Source organism: Habropoda laboriosa, unplaced genomic scaffold (genome assembly GCF_001263275.1).
Source record: "Habropoda laboriosa isolate 0110345459 unplaced genomic scaffold, ASM126327v1 scaffold697, whole genome shotgun sequence".
Classification (NCBI taxonomy): Eukaryota; Metazoa; Arthropoda; class Insecta; order Hymenoptera; family Apidae; genus Habropoda; species Habropoda laboriosa.
In genome coordinates this window covers 300,006-312,232 of record NW_017100842.1, presented here as the reverse complement: position 1 = coordinate 312,232, position 12,227 = coordinate 300,006, and the positions used below count along the sequence as shown (strand labels likewise).

The following is a 12,227-nucleotide window of genomic DNA, read 5'->3' as shown; positions in this document are numbered from 1 at the left end:
AGTGATAATTATATTTTATTGGAATACCATTTATTTTTTCATCATGAGGATGTCCAAGCAATTTATTTACAGTATTTAAGAGCTGCCAACCAAGCAGTGAAACATCATTGCACAATTCCATAATTACACGAAAATTTGTATTTAAAGAGTATCCCCATAAGGAAACGTTATCTTCAAATCCACCTATAAAAAAAAAGAAATTTATATATTTACAGTACCTTTAAAAACTACATTACTATATACCTTCTACAGCGCGGGAAATATTTGTCGTAATATTTTCAGCCAAAAATGATGCAACAGTTTCACTGTTTATTTTGTAAGCAGTAATTATATTATCAATAACTTCAAATTTATCCTCAATATCACTTTCTGCAACATCTTGTAAAAATTGAGTAGGATTGTTCAACGTTAATAATAATTGGTAACTTTTTCCCAGTTTTGTTGCTAATTTATAACACAAAACAATTCTGAGGCATATGTCTAATCCATGTTCCAAAATATCCAGTGATTTTTGTAAAATCGATAAACAATCGACTTGTACCTTATGAATGTTTTCTTCTTTTGGTTTACTTTCATTAATATTGGTTGAACTGATTACTGTAACAGAAAGTTTGGCTATAAATACGCAGGACTTGACAGTTTGTTGCAACGAAAATATAAATTAGAAATACATGAAGAGGACGACGAAAATCTTTGTAAACTACGACTCTTTAAGGCACCGTATTTATTTGCATCTTTCAAAAGATTTTGTTGTTCAATAGTTAATTCATTCGGTGAAATTTCTCCTTCTGCTAAACTCAAACATAACAGCAGTATTTGTAAATCCTGTAAATGAAAATAAAAATATTAATATACATAGTAATTAATTAGAATTTAATAAAACTTACCTTATGTTCATAATTGAAAATTATACTTATTCTCAAAGCAGTATCCAATTTACCTAAATCAATTAACTTATTAATTAAATTTTCAGTTGCATTTTTCTCATGTATGGTACTTAATGCATAGCAAAATTTCAGTTTATTTAATCCTGATAACAATTCAGTTTTTAGTTTATTGAAGATGTGTGGTCCTCTATCTAATTGTATATTTTCAGGACCAGCTAATATACATGATTTCCACATTGCTACTTCTAATACATCAATATTTTGCTGTTCTGCTTCAACATTTTTTAATGTTTCAAACGCCAATTTTAATATTTCATACCTGTTAAAATATACGTTTATTATTTATTGCAATTTGTTTAATACTAGCATCACTATTTAAGAAGAGAAACTATATACCTTTCTTTATGAGAAGTATCTCTTTCAGCATGCTCAATAAAAAATTCTGTCGCCTTTTTATGTGGAACATTGTATTTTTTAAAATTTAACGCACATTTGCTCCAAAAATTATCCTCAATTTTACCATTTTTGTGCATGTAATATTTAAATTTACTTCGATACTATAAATATTATTGAATAAACGGTATAGAATAGATATAAAAAATTATAAATGCTAAAAATGAGGTATTACCTGAGCTAAGATTATCTCAGATGAATTTAATTTTGCTACATCTGATAATTCTAATGCACTATCATAATTTTCAGATTTTAGTAAATCACTAATACATCTCTGAATTTCTGTGTCATAATTATGTACGTTGTTTGATATAGTGAATGCCGCAAAATTTAACGTAACATTAGTTTTTTGAAGAATTTTTATGATTTGTAAATAACCCTGGAAAGTTCTCGTGAAAATTACATCTTGTCAAAAGTCCAAGAAATTTTGTTTGCAAATGTGTGCTTCTTAGATTATAAGCAAGTGTTGCAATAACACATTTAATTGTAACAGTTGCAACCCAGTATACATTATTCAAGTACATGTTATCGGAACAATTCCAATCCATAGCTTTCTAAGAAAAACACAACTATCATATTATTCCATTACCTGTTTAAGTATCAAACACTTTAATGGTATTTAATACGTACATTACATTTGAGATTTGAACACTGCTCTTTGAATTCCAATAACTTTTGTTGACATTCTTTGAAATCACCATTCACACATTGAGTGAGGAACTCAAAAAATAAATTGAAAGGACTCTCCTATAATTAAATAATGTCAGCAAAACAAGTTTTATTATTTAAATAAATAAAGCATACTTACAGGCATAAAAATTTTGTATGCTTTGCTAAGGTTATTAGTATATCCACATGTTACCATTTGATATAACAAATTGGAAACTTGATTCGCTGTCCATATTTGTTGTTCTAAACATTCTTTATAGTTAGAAAGGATTTCTTTATCTCTAGTAGATATTACCATCCATGAATAACAATATACTGCAGTTGAAGATGGCTAAAAGGGATTTTTAATAATAGAAGCAGTACAGATATTTTAATTGAAATTGTCAATATAAAGTACCTCATAACAGGTAGCTAAAACTGTGAGGAAAGGTCTTGAAGTTAGACAGGATGAATTTATTAAAGCTCCAGATGGATCTGGGCTTTGGTGACATTTCAGAATAATTGACCACAAATCATCATCTGGAGAACAGATATTGTCATTTACAACATATTCACACATACTGTGAGAATCAGAAGTGCTTGCTGAATTTGTTGATACTGGAGAACCAGATATAGGAGATTCCTGTTTTACAATAATATAGTACAATATTTGACAAAAATTGTTATGCATTTATAACATTTGTTACTTACACTTTGTTTGACTCCAATTTTGTAATACAATGTTTGTCTAGTATCACGTGATTTTATCTTCTGCTCAGTGCAAACAGTTAACTGAGACTTTGTAAGTTGTGTATTATTCAAACAAGTTTGTAAATGTTCTTTTAAAGTAGTATCTTCAAAATGTTTAATACTCTCTAATACCTAGAAACATACAAATAAAAAATAATGTAACGTTCTCCTAATTTTATATATGAATTGTTTAAAAGTCAAATTATTACCTGATTTAAAGGATAAGTAAAAATATGGCAAATTAAAACAAATTCAAACCAGTGGTTATGACTTGCCAAGAATTCTAGTAAACTGACTGGCAAAGGAAAATTATGCGCTCGTGCAAATCGCACGATAATATCCCACATTTTTAATATATTTACAAATTGTTGACTATCTTCAATTAAATTTTCTGTTAAATTTGCTTGAAAACTATTTTCAAGATAGAACATTATAGTTATCAAATCATCCTCATTTCTGTACATTATATTTGTTAGTAAATTACCTATAAATAAAATAAAATAATATGACGTAAATTGGAGATTTATGACTACAAAGCTTGTTACATGTTCAATGAAAGCAATTACCAGTAGGAACATTAATCTCATTATGAATATAATTTGCCACAGTTATATGGAGCCTCAAATTTTCTGAATCAATTCCTAACATTTCAATGAAAGAAATACAAGTGCATAATACTTCTGGTTTATCTAAATTCTGTAAGGCAAGAATATGCGCATATAGAGCTGCTTTGTGTTTCCTAAAAGCAATGTAGTAAAAGTGTTCATAATATATTTTTTAAATAACAAAAACGTACACTATAACAGATCTTTTTTACCTTCTAGAAAATGTATTTCGAATCACTTTTCCTTGGGAACGTTTTAGAGTAAGTAGAGCCATAGTAGGACGGGCTTCTTTTAAATAATATTCATACGTTAATGTCTCCGTATATCCGTATTTCTTAGCAAGAGCTTCATTAGAAAAATGAGGCATTGGTTCATTATTGAAACGCCATTCATATAAATGCTTCACATTTAAATTCTTATAACCATCTAATAAATCATACATTGTAACTTCTTCCTTTTGTTTATTTTTTATAATGCACTCAAGAATTGGAACTTGTTTTAATGTATGTTGAAGAACTTCATTTGAAATACTGTAGGCACCTAGTTGTAAATCATTTTGATTTGTAAATATATCTTTCAGTATATTTTCTCTTATGTGTGTGTCCTTATTTTGATTATTTGTTATATTGTTTTTAGACAAATATGAAAATATTAATACTAAAACTATTAAATAATTCTGTTTCAAATATTCGTTGACATCATCAGAAAGATAGAAAATTGTTTTAAAAATTCCTTCTATTAATGCATCTTCAAATGGTTGTTGACTTTCACACATTTGTGTTAAAGCATCATATAATTTTGTAATCTTGGATTTATCTACTTGAGTATCCGTTTGATTTAAACAACGTGCAAGACACAATTCTTTATCAATTCTTTTAAATTCAGTTTTAGTAATATTACATGACTTATACGATAATATAGTATTAAGTTCTGATATTGTCATAGCACTGCTAAAAATACGTGCTAATAATAACTTTACATCCTGTTTCTCTTTCTGTGCAAACACTCCATACCTATATATTCAGATATATCAAAATGAATATGTAAAAACAATTGTATGCCTAAATAAGTATTTTGTAAACAGACATACCTACACAGATGATTTTTAGTTAAATCTTTTACAAGAGTAGTAGCATTTGAAGAATCAATGGCTTCAATCATATTTGGTACTATATCCAAAGTAGTAAACAAAGACTTGTAGTCTTCATTAATCTCATTTGATTCATCTAGTGTATTACTACCATAGTAAATATCAATCCAAAATCTTATCATCTCAATTTTATTATTTGATAGCAAATAATCCCATAGTACACTATTAGTTATGCTTTTTAAAAGAGACTGCTCAGTTACAGAGAAATATAATTCTGTGCATAATGCTTGTTTTATAACTTCTGGTAATTTTATAATATCATTTATACATAAGGAAGAACTTAAACCATCTTTGATCCTAAAAAAAAGTACACCCTTGTTTTTTGTTCTATTTAAATTAATACCTACAAAGAAACTTACATATACTTTTGTTCAAATTGTACAATGCTTTTAAGAATGTTCCATGAATTTATGTGTTCAGTTTCAAAATGTAAAACCTTTATTAGATGTTCTGCCAGATAATCCCTCAATGTAGAATCTTTGCAGTTCATACAAATTTCAAATATAAATTCCATTGGATTTTTGCTCTATAAATAAAGTATACTAAATATAAATTATAGTAAACATTGTTTATGAGTAATTTAAATTTGATATACCATATTATTTAAAATATGAGAAGCTCTATAAATTTGGTGCTTTCTTAAAAGTTCCATAACCCAGGTTTCTACTTCTTGGTTGAAATAATCCTGAGCATTTTCGATAGAACATGTTTTCCTCCAGGCTAAACATTTACAAGCAAGATCAATATGAGTGCCTTTTGCAGATGCTTCTCTGACAAGTTCTCTATCTTCCAATGTACGCCAGCCAGACCAGATAGCTACAGATTCTCCAGTTAAACATTCAATTGGAATGCCTCCTACTGTTCTTTTGTCTGTCATTTTATTGATATTTTTCTGCTATAACATGCTATGATGAATTGCTGAAAAAATATAGTTTATACCACTGAATTTTTATATTAATTAAAACCTTATTATAAACTTAATATGGTTTTATGTTATTTTATTAAATATAAAACCAGAAATGATGAGAAATACATTACATGAACATAGAAAACTTTCATACCTGTTACAGTAGACATGTGAGATAAATATATGACGCTTAAAAGTGCATCACTTTTGCATACAAAATGGTAAACATCATTTGACGTTTCATTAGTGCGAAATGTCAGGTTTGGTTATGTAAGTATATGGTACTAGGCAAGCTTTCTATTAGGACATACATAGTGAAATAGTTTTTTTGTCGATTAATGGTGCTAACCACAGATAAGACATAAAAATTTATTTAATCAATGTATGACTTTTGGATATAATTTACAATTTTAATTATGCGTATTAAATTACGAATAATATACTAATATACGTGTTAATTCTCAATTAATGGTTGGCAAATATTATTAAGTGATTCTGTAGAGACTTTAGCGCGGCAAAAATGTTGCGTATGTTCCTCATTAGCTTAGGCTCCCGACTCGCCATCTACGTAATACAGCGTGCTACAAAACTTTGACATATTAATATTTTTAGTGTCCGTTTTATTTATTTTTTAATGTAAAACCCAAGAACATTCTATTAATTAAATCCAGTATCTCTAGTCAAATACATTAGCAACTTTATTCCGCTTGTTCACCATCTTTCGAACTCGCGTGGTTTGTGACGCTACAATTCAGAACACTACAGTGCCATCTAGGTAATATATTTTATTATGAGTAGAATTAAAAGGTAGCTATAAAATTTTATCACAATTCATCCTTTCATTTCGTTTTTCTACAAATACTATAAAAATAATTAAATAATTAGTGAACGATTATATAACGGTAGTCCGAAGGAAACTTAAATACGCTAATGACGTTTTCAGAACCTGAAAAAATAGGATTGTTTTATAATAACCAATAAAATCTTAAATGTGTAATTTTAAGTTATTTCAATATAACAATTGAAATATTGGAATATTGATAGTAACTCACGTTTCCAAATGTGGATAAAGATAAATCAACTACTTTACCAGCACTGATTTTAGCTGGATTACTTGACATGGCAATGATTAAAATAAGACCATGTATCGTCTTAGTCGGTAAATGGTACCAACTGATCATAAAACAGGATAATCCAACGCTACTGCTCTACGATATACGAAAAGTAAAGACAATAATAATTTATTTGACTAAACAATTCGTCTATTTTAACATTCATCAAAAGAACCATCGGTCATAAACCGATTTTGTTGGAACTTCCTTTTGTAGATATTGTATAATCTTCCGGCATCGAACGAACAATATTGCCACTTACGGCTTCAAACTGCCGTTCTAATATTTAAGCCAGTTTGATGGAATTCTGAAGGATATGTTTCACGGTGTAATTTTTTTGTTATTATTTATTGTTAAACAGTGAAAAAATTATAAAGTATATCAAAATACTTAGAGACGAAGTTTTTATTAATCTATAAACATTCATCAAATTCGGTTCACGATTCTTTAATAGGATGTCATTATTACACAACACATTTGCATGTAAGTAAAAAGTATTAAAAACTCACCTTTTCCATAAGAATCTCACCAATGTAGCATAATATGAATATATTAAATGTTACAGATATCAGTAACACTGTATATGTTGTAAGACTAACGGTATTACTGCTCTCCCAATCCTGTTACAAATATAAAACCAAGAACTCCTAAGTCCATTAGTCAAAAGTTATAAAACACGCACCGTTATACAGTAGTATTCAAGTAGACATATCAGTAAGGTAGAACCAATGAATTCCAAGAAGCATACTTCTTGCAACACTGTTTGCACTATTGCCGAGAATCTATAAATTCAGTGGAAATACTAATAATTTCATCTTTACCGACTGTCAATCCAAAGTGTAAAAATTCTACCTTAAAATTCGCAAATGATGCTCAACAATTTCTATTAATCGTTTATCTAAATCAGATGATTCTTTGCTGTTGACAAGATCACCCAATCGAGACATAACGATATCAATTTGTCCACAAGCGTGTGTAGCGAAAAGAGCGGCTAATCCGCAAGCACCAGCGGTTATAGAATAAATTACGTATCCGCACATGCAATGAACGAAGTAAACCAATTCGTAAATAGGGCTTGTTTGAACGTCAAATAAAGCACTGTAGGTGGGATAGACGAGCGGTTTAATCGTACGATTATACTCATCCACATACGTTCCGGTCGCGAACTGCATGACCGTGTGATAAATGGTGCCGCCGGTATACATAAATATGGCGCAGATTATCGTCAGATTTCGACCCATTTGCCCGTATTTTAGCATCATTTCACGATCTCTGAGAGATTCCACCTGTTCATATCCAGTAGAGAGATCCCCTTATCGAAACACTAAACGTTTTAATTTGCAAGGAAGTATAGAATATTGTCGGTGGAAGGGATATAATGAGCTAATATAAGCGTAAAGTTTACGTAAAATTTGTCAAGCATCGAAGTACTAAATATATAGAGATGAGAAATTTACTAGTGCAAGAAATGTGGATCATATGATTGGGTCATACCCTCATAGTCCCATTTTCTCTAACACAATCATAGAAATGGGGCACACGTGTTATCATTATTGTCTGACGCAATAATATCGACGAATCGGATCATATAAAATTGCACGACGGGAAACTCAGGTGCTGCGAGCGTAGTTACTCCTCTTACTCTTTGCCGTCTAGTTAGCCATCTTCTCGTCTCTACATATATAGTACACGTAATTCGAGCGTCAAAACGGCAGTTCGAGGGAGATAAGGATCTCAAGCTTCTTCGGTCAGAACTGTTCGATCTCAACTCGAAATTGATTCTTTCATTGCCAGTGTATGTATAAAAATGTCTGCTCTTTAATCGTTGACAACTGCAGGTTAATTTTTACCAATAAGGGAATTATTATAGGGCAAGAGGCGACGGAAGCTTAAAGGCGAATCCCCAGACCAACGCAAAATATTCATAGCGGTAACGAATATTTCGTGGCCGCTGCTTCTGCGAATATTTCGCGTTCGTCTGGAGATTCCTTAGTACAGTACTTTCTTAAATGAAAGATTGCGAGCAGAAACTTCAAATATCTATAATACTTTAATTTACGACCTCGCTATATCGCTTCCACCAACTATACATACATTCGTGTATCCCGCGAATGTGACTTACTAAGTTAGTAATACTACCTGATTCCTCTTTGAAGCATTATGCTACATAATATAATGAAACAGTTCGATTTTTAATTAATACTCTATGAATGCAAACACTCACCTCTTTCCAATCACTTTGCACCTCTTCTATACATTCTTTGATCCTTGGTTTCCGCGTGGCGAGGGCCCAATACTTCATCAACGAGATCAAACAGAAACTCAGCAGACCGAATAGTTTCAATCTTATTATCGTATCCTTTTGTTCGAATATTATGTGTAGAATACACGGTATCACGGTGAATAATAGAACCAAATTACTGAGTCCAATGGTGATTTTTGGTAGGAATCCTGCGGTTTCGTCCAACACGGCTGGCCAAATACCAAGGGACTTCAGGATCCATTTGCTGTGCTTTGTAACGTAAACGATATCTTTCTTGTAATTCAAATTCCGCGGTTTCCGATCGATCTGCTCTCGCATAGAGAGATGCATGTTCGTGGACAGCTCGAAAACGACTGTTTACGACAGACAAGCTACATTGATTGCGAGGTCATTGGGCCTGCGCTGGTGAGATATCGTGTGCGTGCATCCCTTTGAGTAGTTTTATAAATCGATTATTACTCATCAGAGAAGTGAACGAATAGGAGTTATAGTGGAAGCAACTGGTGATGCTATAGAGTCGTGGTTTAAGGCGTAGAGACAGGTGGTAGTAATCGAGGGGTAGAAATAAGCGTAAGTGCAGAACGATTAGGAAAAATTGTTTTTAAAGAGACTGTTTCTATGTGTACTTTTATATGAAGTGAAAATGTTGCAATATGTATATACGTATATTCGTGTAAATGTATACGTGTATTTATGTAAATGTTGTAAATAACGTGTTATAAAAATTATACGATTATTTTATATCAATATGGAAAAAAAATGTTTGCACGCAGTCGTCAGTTTTTACGCTTCGTAATAAGCCACGCCTACTTATTCTACGCAGGCGTGGCCAAGCATGTGGGCGTGGCCAAGCCTACAGGTGTGGCTTCTCTACTTTATTGGTTGGTAGCGAGACACATGCGCGTTCGGTATAATTGTGAGGGGCAAACGAGCACGACAGTGAAGTGAATATTTTAATTCGCGTATTTTCTGTTTCTTCTATGATCTTTTATCAACTGTTGGGAGCTGAAACGGGTAGTATAGTGAAAACAAACAGTGAGAATGATTTATTTAACAGAAATTTCATCTGTCGCTAACAATAAACATTTGAAATTCATACTTTGTTTCGTTTTTAATTTCTACAAAATTCAACGTTACTTCAATTGAAACGAAACAAACGTTACAATTATAGGCAAATACTTCAGAATTTCTCGTCTCGAATATTTCCATCTGTAAAGGCAGTATTTTCGATTATGCGATGAAAATTTTCTCAACGAGAATGTATAATAAAAAGAGTAAAATTTTATTACCAGTTTGTAACTGTTCGCAGTAAATTCAAGTACACCACCGATGTTTTCACCACCTGAATATTATTAAAAAATTGAATTATCGTTTATCCAAGTTTCATATCGAATTGAAATTGTTCTAGGAAATGGGACATTTACAGAGCTGAATGTATTCAAGGATAAGTCGATTATTTTCCCTGCTGTAAGTTTCGGCGGATACTGCGATATCACGCTAAGTAGAATAAGATCGTATGCTCTCTTCGCTGGTAAATTGTACCAATCGATCTCGTACGATGCTGAACCAATTTGGCTACACTAATCACGACCAATAAAGCTGCTTAAATACCGTGGAAATACATTGAAAAGAAATGGAAACTTCTACTGTAAGTAAGTACCTGTTCGGAAAGAATCTCGCCGATGTAGCAGAATATGAATATATTGAAAGTGAACGACGTTAACAGAGTGAAAAATGTCAACATAGCGATCGTGTCGCTATTTTGCCATTCCTAAAATCAAATTACTCGTAAAAACTTTGCATTTAAAGTAGATTCAAATTTAATTACAGCGCAGAGATGAAAAGTTGGCTAACGGAAGGAACACGGGTCTCTGATTGGTTACAGTGTAATAGGCTCCGCCTTCTTTTACACGTTCACGAAAACAGTCACATCTACAAAATTGGACAGTAATAGCATCGCGTGACTAAGAGAACGAACAGGACATCAACGAACTGACGACCAGCGAGCGATCCAGCGAACTTTAAAGCAGTAGCGTATAGTTAGTGGAAGAGATATAGAGAGATTGCAAAATTAGACACGCGTGAAAGAATATGAAACGTCATTTTGGGTGAGATAAGGAGCTCAAGCTTTGTTCTGAGCTGTCGAAATCAACTCATTGTCAGCTTCGGTTCTCCCGTTACGGTATATTTAAAAAAGTGATAAAAATATGAAGAAAGGTAGATATGATTCTATACTGATTCAAACATACTAAAAATGTCAGCTATCCAAGTATTCACATTTTTCGTTGGGCACTTGTGATTTAAAATCTCGGTGGTTCCTATAAAATGAGTACGGCCCTGCGTGCGGCTAGATCAATCGATATTTTCTTTCTCTCGTCATTGGTTCACACATACTCAGAACACAATAGCTTATTTATCGAGAGATTACTCATCTTTAACCGTACTGTTACGCCTATGTTAAATGTAAAATGCGTCTTATTTACATTTGCAAGAAGCAAAATGAACGAATCTTTTGTTATAAGCTAGAGATGTTAAATTTCAATCCGAGAGGTGAACAGAGTTCACGTTGTCATTTACGACCTCGCTATATCGCTTTCATCAACTATACCCGCGGTAGGTTTCGGATCGTATCACCTTGCGGATACGGAGCGTGTATCGCCAAGAAGTGTACTCTTCTTCCACTTGTACCGTCTCGCTATCCGTCTTCTCATCTCTGCACAACAGGCACAACATCTTTTTACCACCAAACAGTAGTATTCGAGCAAACACAAAATCAGCGTGGACTCGAAGATTTCCACTAAGCAGAAGTCACGCAAAGTTTCCTCAACGTTCTTTGCAAATCTGCAATTTTCGTGCACATGCTTGCACCAACATTTTATAAAACATTTTTTTTTTTAATTTAAATCCATCAAATTCTTACCTCTTTCGTTCACCTAACCAATCAACCTCGTCAAATTCTCCCGAATCAACGTCTCTCTTACCTTAAAACCTTCACGTGATCTCGAACGATAACGACCAAAGGATCAGGACCGTCGTCCTTCTCTCCCGTCCTCTCCACCAGATCCTCCAATCTCGCCATCTGTATCTGAATCTGTCCACAGATATGAGTGACGAATATCGCCGCCAAACTGTACGCTGCCGTTGTCACGTTGTACATGATCATCGCTGCGAAACAGTGAAAGAAAAATACGATCTCGTAGGTAGGACTGGTTTGTGTATCGATAAACCAATCGTAGCCAGGATAGGCTAACGGTTTGTAAGTGTAATTCTCCCTTTTGTAAGTGTAATTCTTGCTTTTCTCCCTCGACAGGAACTCGCTGCTTCTGTCCTTCGATAAGAACTGCATCACCGTGTGATACGACATACCACCTGCGTAAAGAAACACGGCGCACACGGTCGTCAGATTTCTGCTCATAGTCACGTATCTCAACATGATCGTACGATGATTCGAA

At 32.7% G+C, this 12,227-nt stretch overlaps 3 protein-coding genes across 3 annotated transcripts in view; all 3 read right to left on the bottom strand.

Annotated features, from left to right (window-relative positions):
* The window catches only part of LOC108577313 (spatacsin), a 6,957-nt gene extending 1,325 nt beyond the window's left edge, over positions 1–5,632 (bottom strand). The window contains 18 exon segments of the mRNA XM_017940452.1: positions 17–183; positions 244–597; positions 672–825; positions 888–1,206; positions 1,284–1,444; positions 1,516–1,720; positions 1,722–1,894; positions 1,971–2,087; positions 2,149–2,340; positions 2,407–2,631; positions 2,700–2,870; positions 2,948–3,222; positions 3,305–3,477; positions 3,556–4,356; positions 4,434–4,790; positions 4,853–5,019; positions 5,089–5,411; positions 5,555–5,632. Coding sequence (XP_017795941.1) covers positions 17–183; positions 244–597; positions 672–825; positions 888–1,206; positions 1,284–1,444; positions 1,516–1,720; positions 1,722–1,894; positions 1,971–2,087; positions 2,149–2,340; positions 2,407–2,631; positions 2,700–2,870; positions 2,948–3,222; positions 3,305–3,477; positions 3,556–4,356; positions 4,434–4,790; positions 4,853–5,019; positions 5,089–5,370 — 4,293 coding nt within the window. The 5' untranslated portion in view covers positions 5,371–5,411; positions 5,555–5,632.
* Positions 5,633–6,292: 660 nt separating this feature from the next.
* Positions 6,293–9,105, bottom strand: LOC108577338 (odorant receptor 4-like). The gene is made up of 6 exons (XM_017940481.1): positions 8,737–9,105; positions 7,365–7,798; positions 7,195–7,294; positions 7,022–7,132; positions 6,453–6,608; positions 6,293–6,346 (listed from the first exon to the last, which is right to left on the bottom strand). The coding sequence occupies exons 1-6, from the start codon at positions 9,103–9,105 to the stop codon at positions 6,293–6,295; spliced, it is 1,224 nt and encodes a 407-aa protein (XP_017795970.1).
* A 955-nt stretch (positions 9,106–10,060) lies between these two features.
* Positions 10,061–12,227, bottom strand: part of LOC108577312 — a 12,494-nt gene continuing 10,327 nt past the window's right edge. Inside the window, exons 12-16 of the mRNA XM_017940451.1 lie at positions 11,757–12,144; positions 11,517–11,616; positions 10,436–10,546; positions 10,200–10,355; positions 10,061–10,117 (exon numbers count right to left, since the gene is read on the bottom strand). Coding sequence (XP_017795940.1) covers positions 10,061–10,117; positions 10,200–10,355; positions 10,436–10,546; positions 11,517–11,616; positions 11,757–12,144 — 812 coding nt within the window. The remainder of the gene's footprint in view (positions 10,118–10,199; positions 10,356–10,435; positions 10,547–11,516; positions 11,617–11,756; positions 12,145–12,227) is intronic.

Bases quoted from the DNA above. Each gene is read 5' to 3' on its own strand.
- LOC108577338 (XM_017940481.1), bottom strand. From the start codon at position 9,105: ATGCATCTCTCTATGCGAGAGCAGATCGATCGGAAACCGCGGAATTTG. The intron at 7,799-8,736 runs GTGAGTGTTTGC...GGATATGAACAG, and splicing joins TGCAAAGTGATTGGAAAGAG to GTGGAATCTCTCAGAGATCG. The intron at 6,609-7,021 runs GTGAGTTTTTAA...CGTATATCGTAG, and splicing joins GTGAGATTCTTATGGAAAAG to AGCAGTAGCGTTGGATTATC.